This window comes from Camelina sativa, chromosome 6 (assembly GCF_030686135.1).
Source record: "Camelina sativa cultivar CO46 ecotype springtype chromosome 6, ASM3068613v1".
Taxonomy (NCBI): Eukaryota; Viridiplantae; Streptophyta; class Magnoliopsida; order Brassicales; family Brassicaceae; genus Camelina; species Camelina sativa.
The window spans coordinates 23,601,890-23,612,893 of NC_141885.1; the positions used below are offsets into that span (position 1 = coordinate 23,601,890).

Sequence of the window (11,004 nt, forward strand, 5' to 3'; positions counted from 1 at the left end):
ATATGAATTGGCTGTAAACATTTTGGTTTACAGACCCGTTTTGGTCTCGAGAAGACATCTGAATCAAATAAAATTAAAATTAGACTTAAACTCTAAAACCAAAATTCAATAAAATTATACAAAAAACAAATTAAACTCGAAATCTTACACCTAAAATCAAAACCCTATAATTCGAATCTTAAAATCAAAATCCTAAAATCAAAAACCTAAAATCAAAACCCTAAAATTGAAACCCTAAAATTGAACCCCTAAAATTGAAACCCTATGATCGAAATTGTACACGAAATAAGAACCCTAAACTCGAAATTAGAATCCTAAACTAAAAATTGACCCCCAAATCATAACCCTAAAATAAAAATCTAAACCCTAAAATAACAAGACTTTCAGATCGAGAGAATAGGAAGAGTAATCGGAGATAGAGAAGAAAGGAGGAGACTCACCGGAGATAGAGGTAGAAAGGGAGAGGAGGAGACTAACCGGACAAGAGATTCAAAAGAAAAGAGAGAAGAGGAGGAGTAAGGGTTGGAGAAGGTTTCACCGGAAAAAGAGAGAGGAGAAGAGAACAACCGGAGAAGAGAACAACCAGAGAAGAGAACAACCGAAGAAGAGAACAACCGTAGAAGAAAGAAATCGGAAGAAGAAGAAGGAAAGTAGGGTTTGTTGGCTGGGTTTGAGCTTCGCTCAAACTAGGTTTTTTAGTTATATAGGAAATTAACGGCGTCGCAATTTCAACGCAAAATTTGCGAGGGATTTGCTACGGTCCCTCGTAATTCCCTCGCAAACATTAATTAATTTAAATTTTTATTATTTCGAGTTTTTGTGAGCAAATTTGCGAGGATTTGCTACGCACCCTTGGAATTCCCTCGCAAACATTAATTAATTTAAAATTTTTATAATTTAGGGTTTTTGCGAGCAAATTGCGAGAGAACGTAACAAATCCCTCGCAAAGTCTTTAGGGTTTAGGATTTGCAATTGTCATTAGTGCCCTATCTTTGATTATAATTCTTGAATTATATCATTTTAATCATTAATAATAATAGTAATGTAATTAGTCTTAATGGTTTAGGTTCAAGGGTTTAAAGTTTTTATTTGCGAGGAAATTGCTATGTTTTGTGTTGTTTGCGATGGATTTGCGATTAATTTGCTATGGGTCAAGCAAATCAGTTGCAAATTTGTCGCAAACCTTGAATATCTAATTTGCAAAAACCATCAAAATAATTTTAACAAATTAGTCAAATTAACTTTCAAATATATTATAAGTTCCAATGGTGTCATCATACTCTTTTCTATCATCAAACTTTCCAAAATTGTCCAATTTTGCATCTTACTCTAAACATGATGATGTTCTACACTATATCACATATTTGTTCATTACATTGAGACAAATATTTGCCAAATTTTCCAATTCTCTAACAATTTTGTGTTGCACTGCTATCTTTGATTATAAGTTTTGGATTCATCTTTTTTAATCATTAATAGTAATGTAATAAGTCTTTAGGGTTTAGGGTTTAGGGTTTAAAGTTTTTTTTTTTGCGAGGGAATGGCTATGTTTTGAGTAGTTTGCGATGGATTTGCGACTAATTTGCTATGCGTCTAGCATATCAATTGCAAATTTGTCGCAAATCTTGAATATCTAATTTGTAAAAACCATCAAAATAATGTTAAAAGTTAGTAAATTCACCTTATGAACACATTCAAATGTATTTCAAAATAATTCTATTAAGTTTTGTAATATTTATAAAAAAAATATTATCCTAACTTTGCAATGGATTTGCTATGGCTTTCGCAAATCACTCGCAATTTCATAGCAAATTTGCTATGGATTATGTTTTCGCAAAATCGTCACAATATTGCAATGGATTTGCGAGGAATGGGACCTTCCCAGCGAATTTGTCGTAAATGCGTCGCAATTGAGCAGCAGATTTGCGACGATTGAGTTCCTCGCAAATTTGCGAGGGATGTGCTATGGTTTTTTATTTTCTAGTAAATCCCTTGCAAATCTATCGCAAATTTGAGTTAGAGTTACGTTGGTGTGGTCGCCAGTAAACTCCTAAAACATTCTAATAGATGCATGGGTCTAGCTAGTGTTACGGTGATAAATAGGAATTTACAAAGATCTAGAAGTTGCACGTCGTTTGTAAGAAACAAACTTAGCTAAACGAAATGAATAAGGTTTTGCGTGGTTTTATGGAATTAAACATAAAAAGTGGCTTAGAAAAAGCAAGACAACGAAAGAAGGATGCATAAAAGTAAAACGACGACGAACGAACATAGGAAATAGCTAGTTGCTAAGAAAACAATTAAGAACGACAGAATAGTACTTAACCAAAGAATATAATTAAACCATAACATACAATCAAAATATCAGTCCAAACGTCACACAAGGGATATATAGACAATGATATGCAAACAATACACGTAATAACGTACGTTTGCGCTCGACCCTATATGTATAATTAAGGTATTTCTACATATGCTTGACTTACATAACACTAGCTGATCTATCGGGTCTTTTACGTTTCTCACGCGAATACATGTTGATATCGTATTATATTTTTTTGGCGAATACTGAAACTGAACACATAGCGTGGAGTTATTAAACTAGTGATACCACAAAATAATATTCGATTGAAAGTTGGAAATGAAGTTCATAATTGTAGCCATTGTGTGTGCTCTTGGGGAAAAGAAAAGGTCCAGCGGCTCTCTTATTTTATTTTAACTAGGCCCCTAATCGTAAACTAAGAAATTCAAAATGATTTGTCGACATTTTAAGGTTCTAGAAAGGAAAATAATATATATATTTTTTTTTTGGACAAAGGGAAAATAATAATTAAGGTTTGATTCTAGTACGATCCAACTATCCAAGTTGGGGAAAAAAAAAACTATAGATAAAATCATAAATCTCATTAAATATGTACTTGCCACTAAAAAGAAGAAAAAGTATAGTGTACTACTTACTAATTTGCATATTAAAAACAACAATTATGTAAGCTTTAACATACTATAATGACAACACGTGGCAATCAATGAACCGATAAGTACATTTTAGCTAATTTGTTATAAAAATATTAATAAAGCACGACGACGACAACAGGTCCCCACAAAAAACGCATAATGATCCAACGGCTGTGATTTGCTTTTCCCTACCTCGGAGATCAGACCTTTTTTTTTTTTAATTTATAATTCTCTTAATTATCTTAAAAAAAATAAATTAAAACGCATTTATTCCGATTCCTTTCTCTATCTCTCTCTTCGGTCCCCTCCCTCTCCTTCTTCTTCTTCTTCTTCCTTAATCACCTGCTGCTTCTTTCATTAATTTCTCAATCTAGAGAGAATATGATAACTGAACCAGGTCTAACCGGGATTTCTGCTGCGATTACTCGGAACCGTTTACCCGGTTTACCCGATCAATCCACTTCGTTGCTCCCCAATCATACTTTCACTCCGGTGTCACTATACGACGGTTTCAATTACAATCTCTCCTCCTCCGATCACAGGAATCCGGCGGAGAATTCAGTTTTTTTACGGGAAGTGGTAGTGGGAGAAGAAGAAGATCCGGCTGATGATTTCGATTTCTCCGATGCTGTTTTAGGATACATTAGTCAGATGTTGAATGAGGAAGACATGGATGATAAAGTTTGCATGCTCCAAGAGTCTCTAGATCTCGAAGCTGCTGAGAGATCGCTCTACGAAGCTATTGGCAAGAAGTATCCTCCATCTCCTGAACGGAACTTGGTGGCTTCGTTCTCTGAGAGAAATGGTGAGAATCTTGACCGTGTTGTTCCAGTTAACTACACCGGATGTGATTGTATAGGTTTTGGAAATGGTGGAATCAAGCCACTAAGTAGTGGTGGTTTTACTTTTGATTTTCGAAATCCTCAGAGTCTTTGTTCATCGGTTCTAAGTGTTCCTCAATCTAATGGTTTTGAGATTGACGAGTCGTCGTCTAAGAAGAGTTTGTATTCTGATTCGAATCGGGAGAGTCATCAATCTGTTTGGTTGTTTAGGCGTGGGATTGAAGAAGCTAGTAGGCTTCTTCCTGAACAAAACGAGTTGATTGTGAATTTTAGAGAAGAGATTTGTATGAGCAGGGGAAGGAAGAACTCTAGCCGTGATGAGATAAGTGTGGAAGAAGAGAGGAGTAGTAAGCTACCTGCTGTGTTTGGTGAGGATATTTTGAGGTCAGATGTTGTAGATAAGATCTTGGTTCATGTTCCTGGAGAAGAGAGCATGAAGGAGTTTGATGCGTTGCGTGAAGTTCTGAAGAAAGGAGTGGAGAAGAAGAAAGCTTCAGTGGCTCAAGGTGGGAAGAGACGAGCTAGAGGAAGAGGACGTGGAAGAGGAGGAGGAGGTGGGCAAAATGGGAAAAAAGAAGTTGTGGATTTGAGAAGTTTATTGATACATTGTGCTCAAGCTGTTGCAGCTGATGATCGTAGGTGTGCGGGTCAGTTGTTGAAACAGATAAGGCTGCATTCTACGCCGTTTGGTGATGGGAACCAGAGATTGGCTCATTGTTTTGCTAATGGTCTCGAGGCGAGGTTAGCAGGTACCGGAAGCCAGATTTACAAAGGGATTGTGAGTAAACCGAGATCAGCTGCAGCTGTGTTGAAGGCTCACCAGCTTTTTCTTGCGTGTTGTCCGTTTAGGAAGCTCTCTTATTTCATAACCAATAAAACGATACGCGATCTTGTTGATAATTCTCAGCGGGTTCATGTTATTGATTTTGGTATCCTCTATGGTTTCCAATGGCCAACTCTTATTCACCGGTTTTCCATGTATGGATCACCAATGGTTAGGATCACTGGGATTGAGTTTCCGCAGCCAGGGTTTCGTCCAGCACAACGGGTTGAAGAAACTGGTCAAAGGTTAGCAGCGTATGCCAAACACTTTGGCGTGCCATTTGAGTATAAAGCAATTGCTAAGAAGTGGGATGCAATTCAACTTGAAGATCTCGATATAGACAGAGATGAGGTTATCATAGTCAATTGCCTCTACCGAGCTGAGAATTTGCATGATGAGTCGGTCAAAGTAGAAAGCTGTAGAGACACTGTTCTCAATTTGATCGGGAAGATCAATCCGGATCTTTTTGTCTTTGGCATTGTGAATGGTGCATACAATGCACCGTTCTTCGTGACACGGTTTCGCGAGGCTCTCTTTCATTTCTCCTCGATTTTCGACATGCTTGAGACAATTGTGCCACGGGAAGACGAAGGGAGGATGTTCCTTGAGATGGAGGTCTTTGGGAGAGAGGCATTGAATGTAATTGCTTGCGAAGGTTGGGAAAGAGTGGAGAGGCCTGAGACATACAAGCAGTGGCATGTCCGGGCTATGAGGTCAGGGTTGGTACAAGTTCCATTTGACCCAAGCATTATGAAGACAGCGCTGCATAAGGTCAATACATTCTACCACAAGGATTTTGTAATCGATCAAGATAACAGGTGGCTCTTGCAAGGCTGGAAAGGAAGAACCGTCATGGCTCTTTCTGTTTGGAAACCTGAGTCCAAGGCTTGACTGAAAAATCCTTGTTAGCATAAGAGAGAACCATATCTTCATTTTTTCCCCTGTAATTCCTAGATACGATATTACAGGTACAGCTCGGATTCATATTCACATTGCTCTAAAAATGCCATCTGATTCTTTCTAAGCATTGTACTAAGACTGTGTCTTTGTTTGCAGATGAAAGTCTTTGTCATCCGGAAGAACTTGTTAAAAGATGATATTGATGTAAGTCCGTATTTATAACTTTCTAGCTGGATATTTGTTGAATTCTCAGCTAGGTTCTCCTAACGGTATTCTTGTAGCTAGGGATGATCAGAGAGTTTGTATATTGCTAGAGAGTTAACTTGTCTAGATTGTAACACGTATAAGAGGAAGCTTAGATAAAGTATGGTTTCAAGAAAAAGGTTTTTTACTTCTCCAATGTACACACGAGGACCAACGTACATTGAAATAAGAAGTTTTACTATTTCTGGAAAACTCTTCTGCTTTGAATCTGAGCTCTTAGTGTTATTAGTTGTGGTCCCTTAATGCTATTTGTGAGTTTTGATGATCTCTAAATATATTTCAAAAGCTTTTGGTGTTACTTAGAATCTAGGGCAAGCAAGACCTCATGAGAAATAGAAAGAGACGGTTTACACACATAAAGAACTCATCCCTCTCAGTGTCAATCCTAAGACTCTGTTACCAGGACAAAGAGAAGAAAAAAAATACTTATCAGAACTTAGTGGTCACTTGAGCAAAAAGGGCCTTGAAATCCTTTGTTGGGGTGCCTGTTCCCTCAGGCTTTGAGGCCAGGTCAAGTGCTTTGAATTTTGCCTCCTCAAGTTGCAACGCCTGCTTAAATAGAACACTTACCATGATTAGGAGAAGCAAAAACTGGTTTTAATAAATATGGCGACTGTTGATGGATGGATCATCCAGTTTATGAAATCTCTTTTGATCATAATGAACCCACCTGAACACAGACTTCTGCAACATCAGGCCTTGCGATTGTTCTTGTTTCTGTCTCGAGAAGCTCGTCATCTTTTCCCACGAGTAATTCACGAATGCCACCTTCCTTGTCCTGCAGACCTCCCGCTCTGAATCCAAGAGCAATATTGCAAGATGAGAACTCCGCCATTGCAATTTTTATCGGATGCAAGTAAACAACAATAAAGTTTACCTGATGATGGTGTATGGAATACCGGAATCAGCCAAGTATTGCTCAGCCTTTCTCTTCCAAACCTATACAAAATTGCAGAAAGACTTTGAACCATTTGCTGTGAAACTTAATTTCGGTGTGTTGAAGAAAACAGAGAACGACGAGTCTCACCAGAATGTTGGCATTGCCAATACTATTGAGAGGGTGATTAAGGTTTGTTCCTCCCATCGACCCAACCAAAACAATCTGCTTAACTCCCGCAGCCTTAGCTATATATATTCATCAAACAATTAGCACCTTAGCTGAAACACACATACACAAACCTCAAAAGAGATGAATAGTAATACAAACCAGCGTCTATCTGATTCTTCTGACCAATCCAATCAACCTGTTCTGGATAAGCTCCATCGTCAAAGTAGAACTCAGGTCTCCCTCCTTTACTAGGATCAAAACCTGGTTTCATTTTCGGTACAGCGCTAGTAAGAATGACCAAAGCATCAATTCCTTCAACAGCAGAAGCAATGGCTGCAGGATCTCTGATATCTCCAATGAACACCTCATCCTCTCCACTGATCTTTTCCTTGCTCTCCTTTGTCCTCACTAAACCCTTCGCCACAAACTGATCCGACCTCTCCTTCAATTTCTTGAACACAATTTGCCCTGTCATATTTCACCATCAACATTAAACAGTGTTCTTATGGAATCGCACAATACCACATTGTAGAGAGAATCTAAAAAATCTTCTTTATGATGGATTAGAGAACCTGTTCTTCCACCGGCACCGGTGACGAGGACGGTGAGAGGTTCAGATGTTGCGGCGGCGGAAACGATAACGGACACTCTTCTGAGCTTTCCGGTTAACTTACTTCGATTACAAATCGACGTTGAATCCGAAACAAGTGAGCGAAATTGAAGAGACGACGAACGAGGAACTGAGACGAAGGAAGGAGCTACAGCTCCGGATTTGTGAGTGTTAGCAGGAAGCTGTGGATGGAAGAATGTTTTCGTGGTCGTCGTCGTCGTCGTCGTCGTCATCATCGCCATTGACTGGTGATTTTGGGTAAGCTCAGACGATGACTAGAGAGAGAGAGTGAGTAGATATCGAAATTTCTGATTTTCGCCACGTCACCTTATCTTTTGAATTATTTGAAACTTTATTTTATTTTTGTTCGTTTTAAACAGGCCTGATATTATAATGGGCCAAAAGGCCGATCTCTTTAGTCCACCGTTTGTATCAAATGATCCGATAATCTGATTTTATATTTTTATTATTTATTAATTAATAAACTCATAATATGAGCGAGAAGGTAAAAAGGCTATTTACAAAAACTACAACAGAGATTATTTAATTACTTATTTATGACAAAGAAAATTACTGGTGGAATCTTTCAAATAACCGGAGTTTAATTAATTAGGCTATAACCGGTGTTTCAACGGCAAGCTTGGCGGAGTAGCTAACTTTTTCAGGCTTAGCCTCTGATACCCATAGCTCTGGCAAAGCCTCCTTAAGGTTATGTATGTTTTCTAACGCATAATCTGCATATTTCACTCTCTGTGAAGTTCCCACCTACACCAAAACAAACATCATCACTCCATTATTATAGTCTCGACCTTTCACTACTTATAGAGTAATGATGAAACGTGTTTTGAAAAAACTTACCAAAACAGTATCCAAACCAACGCGTTTACCGGCCTGAATGTTTCGAACACTGTCATCGAAGAACAACTACAAGAAACAACAACCCATTAAAAACAAACAAATGTATGTCTAAAGTATTATGGAAACTCTTTAAGAGGCACTCACGGTTCTTTGAGGGTCGATGTTGGCGATTTCAAGAGCCTTTGCTATGGCGGTTTCAGATGGTTTGCACACAATTGGTGTCTTAGGTAAAGCGGAAACTGGCTGTTCATGATCGGATAAGTAGCCGATGATGTCGAAGATTTCATTCTTATCATCACTAACGTTTTCACGATTACTAGTAGTAGAATTTAATGATTCAAAGCAAAGTATTCCTTCGAAACAGTCCTCTAACCCTAGCCTCTCTAGGGCTCTAGCTGCGTGCAACTTATCGGCGTTTGTGAAGATCTGAAAAATTGTGACAGATCCATAAACATATATGAGATATTTAAAAACTTTTGTATGAGATATTTTTTGTAGGAATGATTAAGTAGAGAATAATCATTACGATCTTCCGAAGAGGTAGGCTAAGTAAGAGACTTCTCAAAATGGGATCTGGTTTGATGTTCTCATAAGGTAGTCTCCCATGTACAAAACTGTTAGGAAAAAACAAGACAAATTCAGAATCATCCTATGACTTGGTATACTGTGCGATGAGATTTTGTGTATATATATATATATATATATACCTGTGATACTCGTCATAATCGAAGTTATAACCTATCGCCTGAAAATAATTATGATTAAACTCGGTGAAGAATTAAGCTACGGATTCATTTAAGTTCAAAGGAGAGAATTAAAATTTACTCGAAGACCGGCCATGGTAGTTCCATAATTCTTGTAAAGTGAATTAGATAAGTCCAGGATCTTATTCTTGTCGATTCCAAGCTTCTCCACCATGTAATCTACCGATAAAAATAAACAAATTTTATAGAAAACGTAATGACTTGCAGAACAAGAAATTGATTTCGGATGAACAAAAGTCACCTTTGATGTTTTGTCCACATTCTTTAGCAATCGCAGAGCTCAATGGATAAAGGGTATCATCAAGATCTACAAAAATTCCCACAAAAATATAGATATTGTTTCAGATAACAAAACAGAGAAAATTGCGGGAAAAATGGAAAACAGAGCAATGAGTGTCTTACCAAATAAAAGGGAATCATATTTTGAAAGCTCAATCTCCATTTTTAGTAGATGATGAGGGATGATTATCGCTGGTTTTACTCACTCTTCGAGAATCTTTATATAAAGAGAGAATCTTAGACTCAGTGACAATGATGCTTAATAATCAAAGAAGAGGGAGGAAACATTCAGACAAAAGTGGTGGGAACCAAACAGCCAAAGTGTGCAAGTTTAACTCATCTCCATATGTTTGGGGATAAGAATTATGTTTGATTGGCTGGTGTCACACCGACCACTCATAATCTTAAATAGTACAATAAACATGTTGACTTAATTTGAACTAAAATGTTCATAATAGATTTTATAAACTAAAAAGAATTCAAGTATAGGGAACGAAAAATACAATTATGGTTTTTTTACTTCACACAAAAAAATAATGTATGTCAGAAATAATCAAGACGTAACGAAAGATTAAAACCTACAATTTGACGTGGTTGAGAACCTCTATAGCAATTAACAGATCATATGTAGTTATGAACAATGTAGTTTTTTCATATGAACTATGAAGCCATTTAGTAACAAGAATTTCTTCAAGCTTTGCGTAAATGCATGTAACCTAAAGTTTCCATAAATTTGGAAATCAACTCATCAAAAAAGCGAGAATAGCAAACACAAAAAAGAAAAGAAAAGAAGAAGAATCTATGTAATATATTATCGAACCTGATCTAAGAAACAAATGGCTTAGCTAATGAAAACGCAGAGGACAAGTCGTGAGACGGTGAGAGGCCAAACAAAGGCAGAAGAAGAAGAAAGGGAAGGAGAAAGATTAGAGGCAAAAGGCTTTATATAGAGGAGAAAAAGCCAACGCGGTGTTCAACTTTTACGTGCTTCCCATTTTTTTCTTTTCTTTTTCGGCAATTTTTTCATGTATCTCTTTTTCAGTTAACAATTTTAATTTTTGGCCATAACTTTTCATTAAAATATTTTAGAATATATATATATACAGTTGCGTTACGTGTTCAATTTGAGCCATCGTCAAACCGGAACAAAAACAATGCACTTTTTCTGACTACATAATTTTAGGTTTACCATCAATTTGTCAAATATAATAGACATACTCAAAATAACTTTACATTTCTGTTAACTTTATAGTTAGAAAATAATTATACATTCTGTAAAATTTATCGTTAGAAAATAAAACCCTAACATATTACTTACAAACACCCAAAATTATGTTAAATCTTATAAGATTTTCCTTTTTCTTTTGCGAAAAATAACAACATAAAATACAATAATTGAAAATTATACAACAATTGTTTAGAGATATATACGTATTTTGTCATTATCGTATAAGCTTTCTGGTTTAAAAACTATATGATCTTGTTTAAGTTGTTTAACCCGACTAGTAGATAATTATCTTTACCCCTTCATTTGGAACTTGTTGCAAGTACAAGAGTTGATGAGAATGATACGAAAGAAAACTAAAGCCAAAGGCATGTGTGTGGTGTAAATGCAGTGAATACAGCTATTGATTTACGACCAACTTTGAACAAAAGAATCA

General features: G+C 36.8%; 3 protein-coding genes across 3 annotated transcripts; 1 reads left to right on the forward strand and 2 right to left on the reverse strand.

The window, feature by feature from the left end:
- Window positions 1-2,806: 2,806 nt before the first annotated feature.
- LOC104792555 (scarecrow-like protein 9) lies at window positions 2,807-5,976 on the forward strand. Its single transcript, XM_010518735.3, has 2 exons — window positions 2,807-5,588; window positions 5,677-5,976. The coding sequence occupies exon 1, from the start codon at window positions 3,337-3,339 to the stop codon at window positions 5,509-5,511; it is 2,175 nt and encodes a 724-aa protein (XP_010517037.1). The 5' UTR covers window positions 2,807-3,336; the 3' UTR covers window positions 5,512-5,588; window positions 5,677-5,976.
- Window positions 5,977-6,040: 64 nt separating this feature from the next.
- On the reverse strand, window positions 6,041-7,806 carry LOC104792556 (uncharacterized protein At2g37660, chloroplastic). Its single transcript, XM_010518736.3, has 6 exons — window positions 7,405-7,806; window positions 6,992-7,300; window positions 6,812-6,909; window positions 6,662-6,723; window positions 6,455-6,578; window positions 6,041-6,333 (listed from the first exon to the last, which is right to left on the reverse strand). The coding sequence occupies exons 1-6, from the start codon at window positions 7,682-7,684 to the stop codon at window positions 6,214-6,216; spliced, it is 993 nt and encodes a 330-aa protein (XP_010517038.1). The 5' UTR covers window positions 7,685-7,806; the 3' UTR covers window positions 6,041-6,213.
- Window positions 7,807-7,892: 86 nt separating this feature from the next.
- On the reverse strand, window positions 7,893-10,409 carry LOC104792558 (uncharacterized protein C24B11.05). The gene is made up of 9 exons (XM_010518737.3): window positions 10,164-10,409; window positions 9,467-9,560; window positions 9,306-9,371; window positions 9,126-9,223; window positions 9,008-9,045; window positions 8,827-8,914; window positions 8,445-8,726; window positions 8,301-8,366; window positions 7,893-8,207 (listed from the first exon to the last, which is right to left on the reverse strand). Exons 2-9 carry the CDS (start codon window positions 9,504-9,506, stop codon window positions 8,052-8,054), a joined length of 834 nt encoding a protein of 277 aa, XP_010517039.1. The 5' UTR covers window positions 9,507-9,560; window positions 10,164-10,409; the 3' UTR covers window positions 7,893-8,051.
- Between the last annotated feature and the right edge of the window lie 595 nt (window positions 10,410-11,004).